The sequence below is a fragment of the Citrus clementina genome, unplaced genomic scaffold (genome assembly GCF_000493195.1).
Source record: "Citrus clementina cultivar Clemenules unplaced genomic scaffold, Citrus_clementina_v1.0 scaffold_3, whole genome shotgun sequence".
Lineage (NCBI taxonomy): Eukaryota > Viridiplantae > Streptophyta > Magnoliopsida > Sapindales > Rutaceae > Citrus > Citrus x clementina.
In genome coordinates, this window is record NW_006262339.1 from 44,877,178 (window position 1) to 44,898,345 (window position 21,168).

The following is a 21,168-nucleotide window of genomic DNA, read 5'->3' on the forward strand; positions in this document are numbered from 1 at the left end:
CTTGCCCCATTCCGAGTGCCGCGGACGCCACGCCCCTGCACCCGTCTTGAGGCCCTTGGGGCGTTTTGACCCCCGACCTGCGGGCACTATTTTTGGGCGGGCCTCTGCACGCGCCTCCCCCCGGGCGCCGCGAGGGGCCTCGCAAAGTTTTGCCCCATTCCGAGTCCCGCGGGGGAGGCGCCTGTAATTGTAAGACGAGTTTTGCCACAAAAATCTCAAGAAAGTTGACAATTTATATTTACCCTATTCCTCCGCTGGTCGGTTGCAGCACATTTCACAGACTTATTCACATAAAATTATTTCTTAACAAGAATATTATTTCTTACAGGGTCGGAAAAAAATTGTTTTGACTGAACAGAAAAGTAAAAACAATAATTACTGGATCACAAAATCCGATATAAAGATGAGCTTTCCCTTTAATTTCTCTCAATTTTCAAATAACTAACAACCTTCTGAACAATTCCTGGAAAATAGAATGAAATTCAGACTTCTCACATAACATGGCATCCCGGTTTCCACGAAGCAGCATTAAGCCTTATGTTTCTACCCAAATTTGCAACTAACCAGACACAAGTTATAAAAAAAGATTCTAGAACCATGTCAAATCAGCTGATTACTTTTGAGACTACACCTGCACCAACTGTTCTGCCTCCTTCTCTCAAGGCAAATCTTTGTCCTGTTTGTCAATAAAAGACAATATTATAATAAGAGTAATTGTATACAAAATTTGAACTACTTAGAAAGTTTCAGCTCAATTGCATAAAGACATTATTAATACTTGCACTAGATGGCTGCTGTCAAATAAGGTGCTTGTGGATTTTGCAGTGTGTATGATGCATGGATGCATATAGGTAATCGCATATACCTTGTACTAAAATATAAATCTCATTATAAAAATATAAAGATGACGAACAAATGATTTCACTTAATAAATGCATGAAAATTGGCAAAACAGTGAGCAACTGCGAAGTGCATTTTTCTTTCAAGGAAGATGATGTTAATTGGAATATACCTTGTTGAAGAGGCAAGGGTGATATCAGCTCAAAAGCTGCATTCACATTATCACCAGGCATAACCATCTTAACGTCTCCAAGCAATTCTACTTTTCCAGTGACATCTGCAGTCCTCAAATAAATCTGTGGTCTATAGTTTGAGAAAAAGGCAGTATGGCGTCCACCTTCATCCTTTGTGAGGACATAAATCTCAGCCTCAAATTTCTTGTATGTCTTTACAGATCCTGGCTTGGCAATCACCTAATCAGTATGAAGTAAAGAATGGTAAGAACATCCTCGTGAAGTTCTTACAAACTAAATAAAGTTGAGGGTTTCTGACAACCATCACAAATTTAAAATTCTTTAAAAAGGCAATGAATCACAAATATATTACACAGAATATATTGAAAGAACAATTATGCATTTCTATTCTTATTTATAATAAAATCAACAAAACTTCCACAGGCTAATTAATCAATGACAAAAGATTGAAATGCAGAGAAAATGTGGTGAATGTTCATTCCAAAGTCTAGATACAGATTGAATTCGTTTCATAAGTCTCAAGATATTACACTAGAAACCCACAGGAATAAGATCTGCATGAAGCTTAAATAATGCCACTTACTTGTCCTCGTTGCACATCTTCTCGTTTCAAACCACGTAAAAGAAGACCAACATTGTCACCAGCCTGGGAAAATATACAAACTGGTCTATATCTGAATACAAGCACAAAATTAATGGATAGCCTAAAGAGAACCAAGAACCAGTTACTTACTTCCCCTCGATCCAAGATCTTCTTGAACATCTCAACACCGGTTACGGTGGTTTTCAAAGAAGGACCCTACGGAGTAAAGCTCGATGTTAGGGTCAATTATTGTTCATAACAGTCATCTGCTCAAAAATATATCAAGGAACTTGCACGAAAATAACATACATTAAACACACAACTTTTAACTAAGAGCCTCACAGCTCCACTCACAAATGGCTTACTTGAAATTGCAGAGAACATTATCAATTTAAAGATTATTCACAAGAAGGAAGTCCATAACAGCTCTAAGAAAATGATGATTTTGCACATCTACCTGTGTTAACCCCCAAACCTCAACTTCTTCACCAGCGCCAGTGTGCTGTGAAGCACGACCAGTTGCAACAGTTCCACGTCCCTTCAAAACACAAACTCTATCAATGACAAGCGACCACTCGTCTGACAGCAACAGCATTTTTACAGCCGAACGAATTTTACAGAAAGATGAGTAACAGAACAGAAAAACCATGTCCTGAGTTCCGAATATTCATAAACTGAGGAAAAGAAACTAGGAAAATAGGAATGCTCCAGAATAATGGAGCAACAGTCGGTATAAAAAGAATTCAAAACTAAGAATGAAGGAATTATGAAAAAAGTATGCAGCGATGCAGTTCTAAAATGAATACTTAACAAAATAAATGCAAACAGCATTTCCCCTTTACCTGAATTGAAAAAACGTCTTCAATTGGCATGAGAAAAGGCTTGTCAAGTTGACGTTCTGGATCAGGAATGTACTCATCTACAGCGTCCATCAATTTTAAAATAGCCTTTTTGCCTATTTCTTCATTTTTACCCTGTAAAGCTGATGTAGCAGAGCCTCTAATAATGGGTATTTCGTCACCAGGGAACTTGTAGAAGCTAAGAAGTTCTGCAGAACATAAGCTCATGTAACACTTTTTGAGGTTACACCTATAATTTAGCAAACAATAGCAGTCCAAGATCACAATAACCTCAAATGGCCAACTTACCTCGGAGCTCCATTTCCACAAGCTCCAACAACTCTTCATCTTCAACAAGATCAACTTTGTTTAGGAAGCACACAAGTGAGGGCACACCAACCTGTACAGTGCACCCAGAAAGTTCAAAGAACATATTTCCAATCCAAAAATGCTGGTCAGAACTTGCAAATCAAATATGCTTCACAAACAATTGATAAAGATGCCCACCTGACGTGCAAGAAGAATATGCTCCTTTGTCTGCGGCATTGGCCCGTCAGGAGCAGAGACAACCAAAATACCACCGTCCATTTGGGCAGCTCCAGTAATCATGTTCTACAAATCAATCACAAGAAACAGTTTGTTACATGATTATTTCATGTGGTTAACTAAAAAACTCGGAAACCTGTTGACATCTCTGGAATGAATATGAGTTTAGAAAATTAGATGGGACAAAACTTCAAGAAAAAAATGAAATATCTAAACCGTGCAAGACATGAATGCAGGTCCTTTAAAATGTTAGCATGCTAAATCTTTTGCTTCTGCTATGCTTCAAATGTAAAACTTTATCCATAAAATTAGGTTGCTGTTGAGGGAACATACTAACACCTCAGCAGCTTCGAATTCTCTTAACATCATTTTTGCCTTTTTAATTTTTCTTTCTTTCTTTTGTTTCTCTTTTTTTTTTCACTGAGAATACATCAATTTCCCAGAGGATCGCTCTAACAACTAAATTTACCCGGCAGCATTGAATATTTACTTCTTACTTTAACATAATCAGCATGTCCAGGACAGTCAACATGTGCATAGTGACGCTTAGCAGTCTCATACTCTACATGGGCCTGCAAAAAAAAATAAAAAATCAAACACCATTGATTTATTATTTGTTGTTTTTTTTTGGGGGGTGGGGGGGTTGAAGAAGTTGCACATATCCTTCCAGTGGCAAAATCAAATGCAACAATTATTAAATAAAGGAAGAGAAATATTATCCCAACCGTTGCAATAGTAATTCCTCTCTTCTTCTCTTCAGGGGCCTTGTCAATTTCATCAAAGGCAATAGCTTTTGCTTTCCCTTCTTCTGCTAGCACCTGCAGATAAGACACCAAAAACCAGCTATAATAAAACAAAAACATTGATTTACGCCATGCATATTCCATTACCATGTATCGTATCATATCATATCATATCATATCATATCATATCATATCATATCACAAAACAATTGGAAAACAAAAGTCTAATCAAAGATAGACCAAACCTTGGTAATCGCAGCAGTAAGTGTAGTCTTCCCATGATCAACGTGTCCAATTGTTCCCACATTCACGTGAAGCTTTCTATATATATTTAAAACATAACGAAATCAAAAGCAACACCCAATTCACAACACAGAACCCAAAATTCCCACTTCCACTTCATATAACCACCAAAATTTCTCTTTCTTAAAAAAAAAAATTCACCTTTTGTCACCTTTACAAAAATATTACCCGGTGAATCGATCACTAAGAAAGAAAAAAATGTCTACTTTTGGAAAAAAAATATACAAATAAGAACACAAAAAACTGTTGAAATAAGAAGACATATAAAAATAAGTGATGTTGAGATCAGAAGGAGAACGCACGTGCGAGTGAAGGTGGCCATGGATCTCCACCAGGGGTTAACAGAGGGGCCGCAGCGAGTAGCAGAAGTTTCATTTGCGGAGAAAGCGTCGGAGATGGAGAGAGAGCCGCGGCAGCAAGAGTAGATTTGGGATGAAAACGGCACAATTCTCTTGGAGTTAGGGTTTCTAAGAACCACCGAAGCCATTGATTCCGAGTGAGCGAGTGAGAGAAAGTATGTTCAAAACGAGCTGTATGTAAAACCTCGCTCAGTGATAGGGGCGGATATCTGTACTGTGTTAATTGGGGTTTTAGTGTTCTTCGAGGGTTTTAGAGAGGGGATGGGAGTTCTTGTCGCCGCTACTCTCTTAAGCCCATTTGGCCCAACCCAACTTCATCATCAAGTCCATTCATATCGTTTGTTTTTTTTTTTTTTATCCCCTTAAAATTTCTTTGCATGTAATAAGAATTTCTTTCAGAATGAAATAAGGTGTGGATTATCTAGCCTAGAAGATTGACCAAGCGATTTTCACCTTTCAAATAATTTTAGAGAGGTAAAAAATTAACTTGAACTTTGTTCAATCTTACTTCCTTTAATTTTTTAAAAAATAATAATTAATATGTTGTGCAGAAAAATGATGAAGAAACTAGAATTTTCAATAGGGATAGTAATTTGGGTCAGCATTCGTTTTTTCAATTTGATTTGATGCAAATTAAGTGGGTTTGGGTTTGAAAATTTTGATTTTTTAATAAATGAGTGAATTCAATTTGATTCACTGATTAAATTGAATCTGAGTATGAGGATATTGATTTGTTTATTCGTTTATAATTCGTTTAATAAATAGGTCATAAGCGAATACGATCCATTCTTATAAAATTCATCTATTATTTTTTAATTAAATTATTTATTTATCCATAAATATGGATGAAAAAAATTTAAAGTTTGAAGGCTAACATAGTAATTATAAAGGGGGATTGCCACTTTCCCCCCTATAGTAATTAACATATAGCATTTACCCCCTTGCTGTTTTTATAATGGTAAAAAATCCCACTGACAGTGTAAGTTTACAATATTATCCTTATTTTTAACTACTCTTTTATTTACATTTATTATAAATTACATGAATAGAAACTAAATAAAAAAATTAAGTACTAAAAATAAGAAATGTATGTTTTGATATGAGCAAAAAAAATTAATAATAAAATTTTTTTCTTGTAATTATTTATTTTGTGAACATTTTCTTATAATAAACATTTTGTAACATTTTAAAATTAAGTGTCAAAAGTATAGGCAAAATATTTTATTATTTATCTTATAATAAATTTTTATTTGCCATTCAAATTTTCTTATAATAATTGTTTTTATCATTTTATAATAACTTTCTTACAAGAAAATTTTCATAAAATAAATAAGTACAAGAAAAAATTATTATTAATTTTTTTCTCATATCAAAACATATATTTCTTGTTTTTAATGCTTAATTTTTTATTTGGTTTCTATTAATGTGATTTATTTAATTTATAACAAATATAAATAAAAGAGTAGTTGAAAATAAGAGTAATATTGTACACTTATGCTATTAAGGGGATTTTTGGCCATTATAAAAATAGTGGGGGGGAAAATGGTATATGTTGATTACTGTAGGGGGAAAATTGACAATCTCCATAATTATAAATGATAATGAATTTGCATTTTATAAATTGTTAAATTTATGGTTTTTTTTTTAAATTTTGTTTGCTTAATTTTTTTATTAATTATATTTTTGTAAAGGAATTCATATTCAATCCAATTCATTATGGATTCGTTATATGATAAACGAATAGTAAATGAATTCAGATTTGATTCGTTTCGTTTCGTTTATTAATTCTAATAAATAAATTAAACAAATCAAATCGAGTATTCATTTAATAAATAAATCGAATCTAAATCAACCCAATTCATTTACGATTTGATTCAAATATAATTCGTTTATTCGTTTTGCACCCCTAATTTTCAGAATGACAAATGCAAGTCATTTATATTTATTTCATCTCTATTAATAGTGACATGCAAAATGTTAAAAGTAATTTCTTGCCCCTGGCAGTACATTATTTGTAAATAGAATCGAAACCAAATTAGAATCAAATTCCAAAAGTCAAAGACAACATTTTGCCCATATCCCAACATACTTCTAGTTATAGAGATCTATGCCTTTTGTTTTAAACTTTTAATATTAATTGTTTAATCGGGGCTTCAGCTGATGTTTTGTCTATGCTTGTAAGCATATTCATTTGTATTAGTTGTACACTTGTTAGCTTTGAAATACAGGACGGATTCAAAAAATGCCACAATATTCTATTTTTAACTTGCAAGGCACCCCCATCTCTTACCAAACTTTAAATTTTGCTGCCTTCTAGCCACTTAAAAGTAGTTCATTATGGTTTGTTTTGCCCAGGGTTCTTTTGTTTCTTGCTGGCTCACTCACTTTCCATGGCTCTTAAAAACTATATGTCCCAACTAATAGTCGTAATTTGTTCATGCTTGTTGGCTACGGCTAGCTCTTTGAATTTCAGCTTTCCAGCTGTTTTCAACTTTGGCGATTCAAATTCAGACACAGGCGGCCTCGCTGCAGGAGTTGCATTTCCGGTTGGACCCCCTAACGGGCAAACATACTTCCATGAACCATCTGGCCGATTCTGTGATGGCCGTGTGGTCATTGATTTTCTAAGTAATATATCTATCTATACTCGTTAATAGCACTTTTTTCGCAATCACCTTTTCAGTTATCTGACATGCATCCTGCACATCTGCGGGGCCTGAATGTACACCAAATTGCATGATGTATTCGTTTTTGGTTACAAGCTGCAGTGGATGCGATGGACCATCCGTTTCTCAATCCGTACTTGGATTCTGTTGGTGCACCCAGCTTTCAAACAGGTTGTAATTTTGCAACCGGTGGGGCTACCATTCTTCCAGCGAATGCAGGTGCAAGAAACCCTTTTTCCTTCAACATTCAGGTAGCTCAGTTCGCAAGATTCAAGGCCCGAGTTCTTCAGTTACTGGCAGAAGGTATCACAGTATCACCAATTGTTTCTGGCAAAGTATATACATTGTTGTTATGAAAATCAAGTTAGTGACTAGAAATATGGGATCCGTTTCAGATAAGAAACTAGAAAAATACCTTCCTTCAGAAGACTATTTCAAGCAGGGCCTTTACATGTTGGATGTGGGTCAGAATGATCTTGATGGTGCATTCAATTCCAAAACAGAGGATCAAGTAATGGCTTTTATTCCAACAATATTGTCACAATTTGAGGCCGGAATTCAGGTTGGTTGGTTTATCTAATTAGCTTATACCTAATTAATTAGATACTTACAGCTTTCTCCTTCCCTTTTCAGAGATTATACAATGAGGGTGCGAGAAATTTCTGGATTCATAACACAGGTCCCCTTGGATGCATAGCTAGAATCATTGCAACATTTGGAACAGATTCATCAAAGCTGGACCAGGTTGGATGTGTTAGATCACACAATAGTGCTGCGAATAATTTCAACCTACGACTCCATGATCTCTGTACAAACTTTCAGGATCAATTTCCTGATGTTAATGTTACCTATGTTGACATTTTCTCGGTAAAGTTAGACCTCATTGCAAATTATTCTCAATATGGTAAGTTGTCACTTTGTCCATTGAATAATTTTATTTTATTTTATTTTATGCGTCTGAAATAGAGTAAAGCATACTAATTGGATCCTTGTAATTTCAACAATGGCTTTCAGGATTCAAGGAGCCTTTGGCTGCTTGCTGCGGGTATGGCGGGCCACCATTGAATTTCGACAATCGGGTTGCTTGTGGGGAAACTAAGAATCTGAGCGGAAGCACAGTGAGTGCAACTCCATGCAACAACACTGCTGAATATGTAAATTGGGATGGAAACCATTACACAGAAGCCTTATTTGGAATTGAGGGTGAATATGCTACAACATTAAAGTATTTAGGGTGCATTTGAAATTGAGATTGGACAGCTATAATTTAAGCTACAATATTAAAATATTTGTTAAACACTAACTGCTTTATCTTATAAGATATGTTGATATAATTTTTTACTTGTATAATGAAAAATCTATTTTATTTTTAATAATTTTGTCAAAGTTATTATTTAAAATTTATATTTACTACATATTATTAACTTTTATTTGATAGTTATACCTTTTTTTTTTTTCTACAGTAGTTGTACTTTAAAAACTACAGCAACTCAATCCCAAAACGGGACCTTAGTAAACACCATCTTCTATACATTAAAAGTTAAATTAATTTAATTTTATACTTATATAAAGAAAAATCTATTATATTTTTACTACAAAGTATTAACTATTATTTTATAATTACAATTTTTTTTACAATAACCGTAATTTAAAAACTATAATACCTTAATACCGAATACAACCTAAAATAAGTTGTAAAAGTAATAGTTCTTTGAAGCCAGTAACAATCAAATCCAAGCAATTAAATTGCATATAAAGAAAGCCAAATGTTACCATTTATGGAAGAAAGCCAAGTCTCATTCTACTTTATATACGTTTTCATAAGCATTTGTGGAAGAACTATTCCTTTACATTTATGATCCGACTCTTTCTCATACACAAATTCAATTAGCCTAACATCATTATGTTATTTTTCTTTTATTTTAATTTTTATAATTTTTTTTCAAACCGATATTTTCATTTGCCATGTCAATTTGTACATCCTAACCAACCAAATTACATTTACTGAAATTGGGTTACAATGTTTCTCGTCAAATTAGAGACTTGCGACACAAGTAAAACAGGAAGAAAGTTAATAAACTCAAAGTTAAAAAAAAAAAAGAGTGAGAGAGAAATTAATTTTATTTTTATTTCCATTAGCCGATAATTATGTCGTGAACGGCAGCGTCATCATCAACCTGGACAGACAGAGGCGATTGAAAAGAGGCGGTGCGCATAAAAAGCTAAATCCTCACGCGCTCCGCGCATCTCGAAGAAACACGTCCGGCTATTTTGTGCTTTGCTTTCTCTCTCATCTCCCTGGTTTTTTCCTGTCTCTCACTTCTCGCATCAAATTGTCCCTCAAATCTTAATAAACTAACAAGCGTCAACTTATTTAATTGATCCTTAATTTCCAAAATCTGCTTTCATTTTTCATTTTTTTTAAATGGCACTGTCGTTTTACATTAAGCGGCGTGTCGTTTCGTTCTGTTTATGCAAATGAGAATTGTTTACGATAGATAGTACGTGATTGGAGAAATTAGGTTTCGATAGGGGTAAGTTAAAGATGATTCCGTGGGGCGGCATCAGTTGCTGCTTGAGTGGAGCTGCGCTTTATCTGCTCGGCCGGAGCAGTGGCAGGTCACAACTCCCTAATTTCTCTTTGGTATTAAAAAATTAGATATACAGACGCATGAATTTCATGTAATTTTATTTGTTTATTAAATTTTGTGTAATTTGGTTTGTTGCAGAGATGCAGAGCTTCTTAAGACAGTCACGCGTGTCAATCAACTCAAGGAGTTGGGTATGTGAAGGTTCAATTGTTATTTTGGTTTTGATGAGCTTAAATGAAGTTTTATTTGTTTGAAAATAATTTTGTGGTGCAAATGCTGGCCTGCCTGCTTGCAGATTGTTAGTTTTTTGTTTGGTTTGGATGTAGGCACAAAAGATGTTCTGTAGACATATTTACAACATAATTAGGCAATATGGATGTATTTGTATTTGTATTTGTATTTGTATTTCTCTATGAGTAATGTTAATGGGTTAAGACTTGATGCTACGACTGAATTTTGTAAAAGGAACATATAAGTCTGGTTGCATACTCGTTCTTTCTATTTCCACCTGTGAATACTGATTTGTTGATAGTGTGCGATCAAATTCTGATAACTTCAGATGCAGTTGTTGCCTTGTTGGAATAGTTATCCACCTTGAAACATTTAAAACTTTTACCCTTATTGGCACCTGGGTTGATTGTTATGTTGAAAAATGAGCTAGGGGACATTTGGGCGAACATCCATTGAAGTTCATATTGCAGGTGTAGTGCAGACAACATAGGTTACATGTGGAACGTATGTTGGTTGCCGATTTAGTTTGTTGCTGGTGGCATTATTGATGCTACAATATCTTTCTCAAAGAATAAGTTCTTCTCTTCTTTCACCTTTCAGCACACTTGCTTGATAGTGGAAGTAAAGTTTTGCCATTCATTGTTACGGTCTGTGGAAGAGTTGGCTCTGAAACACCAATTAGCTGTGAATATAGTGGGTTGAGAGGCGTGATTGTTGAGGAAACGGTGAAATTTAATTTCCTTTTTTCAATGACGAGCATAAATTACATTATTTATTAACGTTCCTTTTTGTATGACTACGTAAACATTCTTGTCCTTCGGTTCTTCAGGCTGAACAACACTTTCTGAAACACAATGATGCCGGGTCTTGGATCCAAGATTCTGCATTAATGTTGTCAATGAGCAAGGAGGTTCCTTGGTACCTAGTGAGACTCCCTCTCTATGCCTCTATCCAATCTGCATGTTTAGTCAATAAGTCCACTGTAATTATTGCTTTTGATGGTTCGTTGAAACTGCTTATTTGAAAGCCAGAAGTGAAGGCTTTATAATTAGTGTTGTATCATATATAAACTCCAATGCTGGATTCAAGGGGATTCATTGATGAATTCTTTTGCACTTATCAGGATGATGGGACTGGCCGTGCATTTGTAGTGGGAGCCCGTGGTGCCACAGGTTTTGTATTGACTGTTGGAAGTGAAGTTTTTGAAGAGTCAGGACGATCACTTGTACGTGGAACATTAGACTACCTCCAAGGCCTCAAGGTTTTTGTTCTTCAATTTTTTCATTATACAAGAACACCCACATTTGTGTTGCTTGGCTTATTTGATGGGAGTTTATAATTTTAGATGCTTGGAGTCAAGCGTATTGAACGGCTACTACCAACCGGCACTTCGTTGACTGTAGTTGGAGAGGTATGGCTTGGTTTAGTGAATGAAATAATATGACATCTTGTCTTTTTGTATACAATGCGATTGAACATTACCAGATTTGACTTTGGAGATAGATATATTGCTAAAATAACAAGGTATATTAGATGATGATGTATTGAAAGTAATCACCTTGAGTAATACACATGACAGAGAAAAAAATAAATAAATAAAAGGAAAGAGAATATTGCTTGGAATCCAGAATATGGGTCTCTGCAAGTCAATTCTGATTGATGAAGAATGAATATTGTATGAACAGGAATATTCCATTCCTATTCTTTCCTATTCTTTATAGCAGCACAATTGACCTTGCTGTTAGTGTGTGGGTAGAAAACCATTACACTTGCTCTGGATGATGAGTCTTGTATTGTCATAATGCAACATTTTGTTGTTGTTTAATATGTATTTTGCTGCCAATTTCTGTTTGACTTAATGTGAGCTGTTTTTCCTTTGTTCATCATTATGTGTTTGCCAATGATTATGCTAAGTTATTTACTTGTGTCTGCTTTTGTTATTTTGTTTTGCAATCAGGCTGTGAAAGACGATATTGGAACAGTTAGGATTCAGCGACCACACAAAGGGCCTTTTTATGTATCTCCCAAAACAATTGATGAGCTCATTGAAAACCTTGGGAAATGGGCAAGGTTGTATATAACACAAGCATACAAGGATTCCTGCTTTTTTACATGAATTCACAAGGTTGAATCCATTAGAATAATAGAGAGAAAGAAACTAATGAGATGTATCTACCAGGTGGTACAAGTATGCCTCTTTTGGTTTAACAATCTTCGGCACTTTCCTGATTGCTAAGCGTGCTATTCATTATATCTTGCAAAGAAAGCGCCGTTGGGAATTACATAGAAGGTATGCCTAATTCATTATTCATATGAGGGGAAAAGAAGAAGGGGGGGGTGGGGGGGAAGGGACAAGGGAATACAAAAATTTGACGTACATGCATAACGAGATTCTGTATGTTGACATAGCCGCCAGTGATAAACCTGTGTCACTGAACATAGGTATTTGCATGCAAGTTGAAAGCGAAATCATGGTTGGCCAGTCCTATTGCCAAAAATTTATGATGATATTATTTTGTGAGTAACATGGATAGTTCTTATTTTTTCATGATAAACTGAATTGTAAAGCTCTGTCTGTGTAGGGTTCTTGCTGCAGCAGCAGTCAAGAGATCAGAGCAAGATAATGAAGGTAAATTATCTGGTTGTTTACATAGTTGTTGTTATAAAAGAGCAAATAAAATAGATATGATCTAGTCTCAGAATATTGCATTTATTTTGTAGGCACAAATGGTCAAGCTGAGAATGGATCAGATGGTACTCAAAGGGACCGTGTGATGCCAGATCTATGTGTGATATGCCTTGAGCAAGAGTACAATGCTGTTTTTGTCCCGTAAGCACGCTAGCTCTCTATTATTTGAATTATACAGACTGTCAAATAACTGTGAGAAAAAGACTATAAATCGACAGTCTGTACAAATTGCTTTTTGAGTTTTGACTTATGCAGCTTTGAAATTAAACAAATTGCCTACTGCTTATGTTCTGTAGGTGTGGTCATATGTGCTGTTGCATTATATGCTCTTCGCACTTGACAAACTGTCCTCTTTGTCGGAGACGGATTGATCAGGTGGTGAGGACTTTCCGGCATTGAGGATTTGCATGCTTCTGATATATTTGTAGCAACTGTACTGCTGAGAAATGCGTGGATGATCAGGATCTTGATTTTTGAGCCATTTAAGATTCTGAGGGTGTAAAATATTCCTCGTGATTGCAGTAACTTAACAAAGTAACACGTGTAAATTCCTCACTTCTCAGCGCCCTATGTAAATGTTTAGAAATATTTTCCTTTCCCAGCAGAAGAATGACTGTCTGCATCGTTGCAGTTAGATTTATTTTTAAGTAAATTTGTACTTGAGATCCTTTTTCGTTTGTTCATCATGTTTATTTATGTATGTATCCTCTTCTACAATATTTATGTGTTGAATTTATTAGTATGTATTAGATCATCTATTCCGCTTGCCATTCATCTGAAGTTAAGTTTTAGTTTCGAAAAATTAATAATTATGGCAGTGGCTATGGCCTAGTCCTACGGGCTGGCGGTGCCCCAGGCTTGTGCGAACGATGACACAAGCCATTTATAAACTAACAGTAATAAGGGAATTTTTTTTTTTTTGGTATAAATGAATTAATTAAGAGAAATTATCATTGTATCGATTTTATTTTATCTTATGTTCATCCAATCATTACAAAATTTTAACATATATTTTGCATCACTTTTTTTTTTCATATTTATATCAACTAGCCACTTTTGCATTAATGTTATTAAATAATTTTAATAAAATAATAATTTTACTCCTAAATAAATTAAAATACTATTTTATCTTATAAAAACTTTTAAAATTAAAAATTATAATCATAAAAATATTTCTAAATTTAATAAAAAATAAATCACAAATAGAGGTGCTCAACTGATTTTTACTAAATTTAGATTTGATATAAAATCGCATCCTCTTTCCTTTTTTTTTTCCTTTTCCCATCCACATTCACTTCTCCTCGATTTTGTTAATTAATTAATGAGAAATTATCATTGCACCATCTTTATTTTACTTTATATTCATTCAACCACTACAAAATTTTAACATATATTTTACACCATATTTTTTTTTCACATTTATATCAACTTGCTACTTTTACATTTGCCTCGTGTTTTCAGCACCCCTCTCTCTTTTTCTTTCCTTTAACCGAACATGTATTCATTCAGTTACTCGCTCTTCGCGTCTGAAGTATGGGTTGGGACGTGTCAAACTTGATCAATAGCTTTAGATTATTTTCGAATCTAGGCGCCCTAGGATTTTGGGGGGGCCATGTACGTTAATAGTAAATGTCTTATGTGTTAGCATACAATAATCACAATTCAATCCGCGGGAAAGAAACCACCCAATTGGGCAATGAAGAACCATCAACTAACACGAGAACCTGCGACACAATTACAAATTTGCTACAAGATCGTTTTTTTAAGCTCTCGTGTCTTTCAAAGTCGTGCATTTGCACATAATAGCGAATCCGATACCTTCTTGATCTTTATTTGAAGTCGTCATAGACACACGTTCATTAAGCTACTTGTTTTAATTGCACTGTCAATTCTCGCATCTAATTCTCCCTTGAGTGTTGATAAACTAACAAGCGTCAACTTATTTAATTGCTCGTTAATTTCCAAATCTGCTTTCATTTTTTTTTTTTTCCAAATTGCACTGTCGTTTTACATAAAGTGTCGTTTCGTTCTGATTCTGCACATGAGAATTGCTTACAATAGATAGTATGTGATTGGAGAAATTAGGTTTTGATAGGGGTAAGTTAAAGATGATTTCATGGGGCGGCATCAGCTGCTGCTTGAGTGGAGCTGCTCTTTATCTGCTCGGCCGGAGCAGTGGCAGGTCACAACTCCCTAATTTCTCTTCCTTTTTCTTTTTTGGCATTAAAAGATTAGGTATATAGAAACATGAATTTCATGTAATTTTATTTGTTTGTTAAATTTTGTGTGTTTTGGTTTGTTGCAGAGATGCGGAGCTTCTTAAGACAGTCACGCGTGTCAATCAACTCGAGGAGTTGGGTATGTGAAGGTCCAATTGTTATTTTGGTTTTGATGGGCTTAAATGCTCGCCTGCCTGCTTGCAGATTGTTAGTTTTTTGTTTGGTTTGGATGTTGACACAAAAGATGTTCTGTAGACATATTTACAACATAATTAGGCAATATGGATGTATTTGTATTTGTATTTCCCTATGCGTAATGTTAATGACTTAGACTTGATGCTATGACTGAATTTTGTGAAAGGAACATATAAGTCTGGTTGTATACTCGTTCTTTCTATTTCCACCTGTGAATACTGATTTGTTGATATTGCGTGATCGAATTCTGATAAAGTTGTTGGAATAGTTATCCACCTTGAAACATTTAAAACTTATACCCTGATTGGCAACTGGGTTGATTGTTATGTTGAAAAATGAGCTAGGGGACATTAGTGCAAATGTCTGTTGAAGTTCATATTGCAGGCGTAGTGCAGACAACTTAGGTTACATGTGGAACATATGTTGGTTGCCGATTTAGTTTGTTGCTGATGGCATTGTTGATGCTGCAATATCTTTCCCAAAGAATAAGGTTTTCTCTTCTTTCACCTTTCAGCACACTTATTGGATGGTGGAAGTAAAGTTTTGCCATCCATTGTTTCGGTCTCTGGAAGAGTTGGCTCTGAAACACCAATTAGCTGTGAATATAGTGGGTTGAGAGGCGTGATTGTTGAGGAAACGGTGGAACTTAATTTCTTTTTTTTCAATTACGAGCATAAATTGCATTATTTATCAACGTTCCTTTTTGTATGAATACATAAACATTCTTGTCCTTTGGTTCTTCAGACTGAACGACACTTTCTGAAACACAATGATGCCGGGTCTTGGATCCAAGATTCTGCATTAATGTTGTCAATGAGCAAGGAGGTTCCATGGTATCTAGTGAGACTCCCTCTCTATCTCTCTGTCTAACCTGCTTGTTTAGTCAGTAAATCCACTGTAAATATTGCTTTTGATGGTTCGATGAAACTGCTTATTTGAAAGCCAAAAGTGAAGGTTTATGATTACTATTGTATCATATATAAACTCCAATGCTGGATTCGAGGGGATTCATTGATGATTTCTTTTGCACTTATCAGGATGATGGGACTGGCTGTGTGTTTGTAGTGGGAGCCCGTGGTGCCACAGGTTTTGCATTGACTGTTGGAAGTGAAGTTTTTGAAGAGTCAGGAAGATCACTTGTACATGGAACATTAGACTACCTCCAAGGCCTCAAGGTTTTTGTTCTTCAACTTTTTCATTATACGAGAACACCCACATTGTTCTTGCTTGGCTTATTTGATGGGAGTTTATGATTTTAGATGCTTGGAGTCAAGCGTATTGGACGGCTACTCCCAACTGGTACTTCGTTGACTGTAGTTGGAGAGGTATGGCTTACTTTAGTGAATAAAATAATATGGCATCTTGTCTTTTTGTATACAATGCGATTGAACATTATCAGATTTAACTTTTGAGATAGATATACTGCTAAAATAACAAGGTCTACTAGATGAAGATGTATTGAAAGTAATTGCCTTTAGTAATACGCATGACAAAGGGAAAAAATAAATAAATAAAAGGGAAGATAACATTGCTTGGAATCCAGAATGTGGGTCTCTGCAAGTCAATTCTGATTGTCGAAGAATGAATTTTGCATGAATAGGAATACGAATTCTTTATAGCAGCACAATTGACCTTGTTGTTAGTTTGTGGGTGGAAAACCATTACACTTGCTCCAGCCAATGAGTTTTGTATTGTCATAGTGCAACATTTTGTCAATGTTTAATATGTAGTCCGCTTCCAATTTCTGTTGATTTAATGTGAGCCATTTTTCCTGTGTTCATCATATGTGTTTGCCAATGATTATGCTAAGTTATTTACTTGCATCTGCTTTTGTTATTTTAATTTGCAATCAGGCTGTGAAAGACGATATTGGAACAGTTAGGATTCAGCGACCACACAAAGGGCCTTTTTATGTATCTCCCAAAACAATTGATGAGCTCCTTGAAAACCTTGGGAAATGGGCGAGGTTGTTTATAACACAAGCACACAATGATTGCTCCTTTTTTCACACAAATTCACAAGTTTGAATCCATTAGAATAATAGAGAGAAAGAAACTAATGAGATGTATCTACCAGGTGGTACAAGTATGCCTCTTTTGGTTTAACAATCTTCGGCGCTTTCTTGATTGCTAAGCGTGTTATTCGTTGTATCTTGCAAAGAAAGCGACGTTGGGAATTACGTAGACGGTATGCTTAATTGATCATTACGCAGAACAGAATACAAACAGTCAACATACATGCATAACGAGATTCTGTATGTAGCCACCAGTGATAAACCTGTGTCATTGAACATAAGTATTTACATGCAAGTTGAAAGTGAAATCATGGTTGGCCAATTCTTTTGCCAAAAATTCATCATGATATTATTTCATCAGTAACACAGATAGTTCTTATTTTTTCATGATAAACTGAATTGTAAAGCTCTGTCCATGTAGGGTTCTTGCTGCAGCAGCAGTCCAGAGATCAGAGCAAGATAATGAAGGTAAATTGTCTGGTTAGTTACATAGTTGTTGTTATAAAAGAACAAATAAAATAGATATGATCTAGTCTCACAATGTTGCATTTATTTTTCAGGCACAAATGGGCAAGCTGAGAATGGATCAGATAGTACTCAAAGAGATCGTGTGATGCCAGATCTATGTGTGATATGCCTTGAGCAAGAGTACAATGCTGTTTTTTTCCCGTACGCACACTCGCTCTCTATTATTTGATTTGTACAGACTGTCGAATAACTGTGAGAAAAAGACTATAAATCGACAGTCTGTATAAATCGCATTTTGAGTTTCGACTTATGCAGCTTTGGAATTGAACAAATTGCCTGCTGCTTATGTTCTGTAGGTGTGGTCATCTGTGCTGTTGCCTTATATGCTCTTCGCGCTTGACAAACTGTCCTCTTTGTCGGAGACGGATCGATCAGGTGGTGAGGACTTTCCGGCATTGAGGATTTGCATGCTTCTGATATATTTGTAGCAACTGTACTGCTAAGAAATGTGCGGATGTTCAGGATCTTAATTTTTTAGCCATTTATGATTTTGAGGGTGTAAAATTCTCCTCATGATTGCAGTAACTTAACATGGTAACATGTTGTGTAAGAGCATCTCCAAAAGGCCGTATTCATTTTACTCTTTAAATATCTATTTACTTACTTATGTGGTAAAAAGAAGAGTAAAATAATATATTATTTTTCAAAAAACTCTTCAAATATAAATAAGTTAATATTATTTTATCAAATAAATATTTTTTCAAAGGAAAAATAAATAGTAATTAAAATATTTTTCTTTCTCTAATAAAAAGTAATAAAATATAAATTGAAGAGAGAAAAAGTAACTCTACAAAATTAAAGAGGGAGAATCATTTTTTATTTTAAAAATCTTAATTAGAGTATCTTTTAAAATTTTAAATGTTGATGTATCTCTTCAAATAAGTAATAAAATCTTTGAAGAGATTTTTGGAAATGTTCTAACTCCTCACTTCTCAACGGTCTATGTAAATGTTTAGAGCAGAGAAGAATGAATTTATACGTGGTTGCAGTTAAATTTATTTTTAAGTATATTGGTACTTGAGTTCCTTTTTCATTTGTTCATCATGTTTATTTATCTATGTATATTCTTCTACAATATCTATGCGTTGAATTTATTAGGGTAGATTGTCAATTTTCCCCCTATAGTAATTAACATATACCATTTTCCTCCTTACTGTTTTCATAATGGCCAAAAACCCCCTGACGGCATAAGTTTACAATATTACCCTTATTTTCAATTATTTTTTATTTTTATTTATTATAAATTAAATAAATTACATGAATAGAAACAAAATGAAAAATTAAACATGAAAAACAAGAAATATATGTTTTGATATGACCAAAAAAATTAATAATGAATTTTTTTTCTTGTACTTATTTATTTTGTAAAAATTTTCTTATAATAAATATATAAGAAAATTATTATAACATGATAAAAAAATTATTATAAGAAAACTTGAATGACAAATAAAAATTTATTATAAGATAAATAATAAAATATTTTGCCTATACTTTTTACATTTAATTTTAAAATATTACAAAATATTTATTATAAGAAAATGTTCAAAAAATAAATAATTACAAGAAAAAAAATTATTATTTTTTTGCTCATATCAAAACATACATTTCTTATTTTTAATACTTAATTTTTTTATTTAGTTTCTATTCATGTAATTTATTTAATTTATAATAAATATAAATAAAAGAGTAGTTAAAAATAAGGGTAATATTATAAACTTATGCTGTTATAAAGGTTTTTGGCCATTATAAAAATAACAAAAAAATAAATAATATATGTTAATTACAGTGGGAGGAAAAGTGACAATCTCCTAATTTATTAGTGTGTATTAGACCATCTATTCCGCCTGCCATTCATCGGAAATTAAGTTTCCATAAATTAATAATTATGGCAGTGGCTAAGGCCTAGTCCTACAGGCTAGGGGTGGTGCCCCAGGCTTATGTGAATGATGACACAAACCATTTATAAGCTAACAGCAATAAAGGAAATTTGTTTTTCTTGGTATAAATGAATGAATTAATTAACAAAAGCGAGGAGAAGCGAATGTGGATAGGAAAGGAAAAAAAATAAAGAAAGAAGATCACATGGTTAAATGTCACATTAAATAATAAATTTTTTCCCTCATGTTCTCACCACCCTCTCTCTTTTAGATTCCTTTAACCAAACACGTATTCAGTTTCACACTTTTCGCCTAAAATATGGGTTGAGACGTGTCAAACTTTTATCAATAGCTTTAGATTATTTTCGAATCCAGGCGCCTCAGGATTTAGGGGGGCATATACTTCAACAGTAAATGTTTCATATGTTAGCTTATAATAATAACAATTCAATCGGCGGGAAGGAAACTACCCAATTGGGCAATGAAACATTAACAAACACGAGAATCTGCGGCACACAATTACAAAATTTGCCACAAAACCCTTTTTTTTAAGCTCTCGTGTCTTTAAGTTCATCAAGAAGTCGTGTGTTTGCACATATTAGTGAATCTGATACCTTCTTAATCTTTATTTGTCATAGACATACGTATACTAAGCTACTTGTTTTGTGTCGTATTGAATTGTGTATAACAGCTAGACACTAGTAAAATATTGGTAATCAAGATTCCGGTTTCCAGACTTCGAAGATCAAAAAGGACAGAAGAAAAAGGCGAGGGAATATGATCCCAAACCATCACATCATTTTGAAAAAATGGGAAAGTTTATCGCTTTACCCATAAGAAACGAGTGTCATGGAATCTAAGGCCGAAGCTTCGGCAGATCATCAATGAGAAGAGAACCGTGCCATTTGATGTGCATTATAAATTTCACCTAACTCTTGAATTATATCTTCAGACTGGTGCAATTGTAAATCACTACTTGTTAAGCCTCATCACAATCAGCAAATCAGCTTCTACGTATTTTCAACTTATTCGGTGATATCAATGGAAAACAAACGCAGCAGCGGCCCAGTTGGTGCATGTGAGAAATTCTTCAAAGCAATTGCTGCTAATTCTCCTTTCAGGCCAAGCCGCCGCATCTCAAGTCATCATCGCCCCCAAGATTCCAAGCCTTCCAATCCTTCGGCCAAAACTCATCATCACCAGACTCAGAAACATCCCAAGCCAGTAGTAGCCCCAGCTGAAGTTGTTCCCATCAAGTTTGAATATTCAGCTCCTGATCCATATGCCAAGTCAGCAGCAACAACATCACAGTTACCGGTTGCGCCGAATAATGGCAAAGTGGCCAGTGGACCTGCACCAAACAAAAACATGCAACCTCCTGTATCACAATTTGTTCAAGCCAAAAATATTGCGTCCAAGCATAAGCCCGAGGCAGCTGCTGCTCAAGAAAAGAGGCACAAGGCCACCACTGGCCGCAGGATGGAAAGCAGTAACAACAAAACGAATGCGAATAGTATTATTGACGAAGATGAAGATGTATTTAGCAAATACATCAAACGTGCAGGGATAAAGATTAGAGCTCCGTCAAGTGTTGGAGGTGACGGAAAGATTAATGCACCGTCAGCAAGAGGGGGAGAAGGCACGGCGGGCAAAGATCATTTCTCGGATTATATCAACCGTGCTAAGCAGAAGATGATCAGGACTATGTCAAGCTTTGCTGGTGCAGGGACTGACTCCAACAAATGAAATCT

The 21,168-nt window shown here is 34.7% G+C and overlaps 4 protein-coding genes across 7 annotated transcripts; 3 read left to right on the forward strand and 1 right to left on the reverse strand.

Annotated features, from left to right (window-relative positions):
- Positions 1-396: 396 nt before the first annotated feature.
- Positions 397-4,670, reverse strand: LOC18048415 (elongation factor Tu, mitochondrial). Its single transcript, XM_006444078.2, has 12 exons — positions 4,351-4,670; positions 3,991-4,066; positions 3,728-3,820; positions 3,500-3,574; positions 2,964-3,068; positions 2,766-2,856; positions 2,460-2,665; positions 2,075-2,155; positions 1,768-1,833; positions 1,618-1,680; positions 1,013-1,253; positions 397-676 (listed from the first exon to the last, which is right to left on the reverse strand). Exons 1-12 carry the CDS (start codon positions 4,533-4,535, stop codon positions 606-608), a joined length of 1,353 nt encoding a protein of 450 aa, XP_006444141.1. The 5' UTR covers positions 4,536-4,670; the 3' UTR covers positions 397-605.
- Positions 4,671-6,770: 2,100 nt separating this feature from the next.
- LOC18048416 (GDSL esterase/lipase At1g54790) lies at positions 6,771-8,325 on the forward strand. 3 transcript variants are annotated; one of them, XM_024189342.1, is made up of 6 exons: positions 6,771-7,035; positions 7,170-7,376; positions 7,469-7,635; positions 7,707-7,817; positions 7,896-7,977; positions 8,088-8,325. In XM_024189342.1, exons 1-6 carry the CDS (start codon positions 6,798-6,800, stop codon positions 8,315-8,317), a joined length of 1,035 nt encoding a protein of 344 aa, XP_024045110.1. In that variant the 5' UTR covers positions 6,771-6,797; the 3' UTR covers positions 8,318-8,325. The 3 variants fall into 3 exon arrangements, with proteins under 3 accessions (XP_024045110.1, XP_024045108.1, XP_024045109.1); XM_024189340.1 differs by having other exon boundaries at positions 7,707-7,977; XM_024189341.1 differs by having other exon boundaries at positions 7,176-7,376; positions 7,707-7,977.
- Positions 8,326-8,974: 649 nt separating this feature from the next.
- Positions 8,975-13,257, forward strand: LOC18048417 (E3 ubiquitin-protein ligase SP1). Its single transcript, XM_006444081.2, has 11 exons — positions 8,975-9,692; positions 9,803-9,855; positions 10,496-10,620; positions 10,725-10,820; positions 11,019-11,156; positions 11,241-11,306; positions 11,853-11,965; positions 12,075-12,185; positions 12,478-12,524; positions 12,617-12,725; positions 12,881-13,257. Exons 1-11 carry the CDS (start codon positions 9,619-9,621, stop codon positions 12,981-12,983), a joined length of 1,035 nt encoding a protein of 344 aa, XP_006444144.1. The 5' UTR covers positions 8,975-9,618; the 3' UTR covers positions 12,984-13,257.
- Positions 13,258-14,062: 805 nt separating this feature from the next.
- LOC18048418 (E3 ubiquitin-protein ligase SP1) lies at positions 14,063-18,123 on the forward strand. Of its 2 annotated transcripts, XM_006444082.2 has the most exons (11): positions 14,063-14,766; positions 14,890-14,942; positions 15,513-15,637; positions 15,743-15,838; positions 16,036-16,173; positions 16,258-16,323; positions 16,852-16,964; positions 17,075-17,185; positions 17,434-17,480; positions 17,573-17,681; positions 17,837-18,123. In XM_006444082.2, the coding sequence occupies exons 1-11, from the start codon at positions 14,693-14,695 to the stop codon at positions 17,937-17,939; spliced, it is 1,035 nt and encodes a 344-aa protein (XP_006444145.1). In that variant the 5' UTR covers positions 14,063-14,692; the 3' UTR covers positions 17,940-18,123. The 2 variants fall into 2 exon arrangements, with proteins under 2 accessions (XP_006444145.1, XP_024043582.1); XM_024187814.1 differs by lacking the exon at positions 15,513-15,637 and having other exon boundaries at positions 14,676-14,766.
- Positions 18,124-21,168: the final 3,045 nt, after the last annotated feature.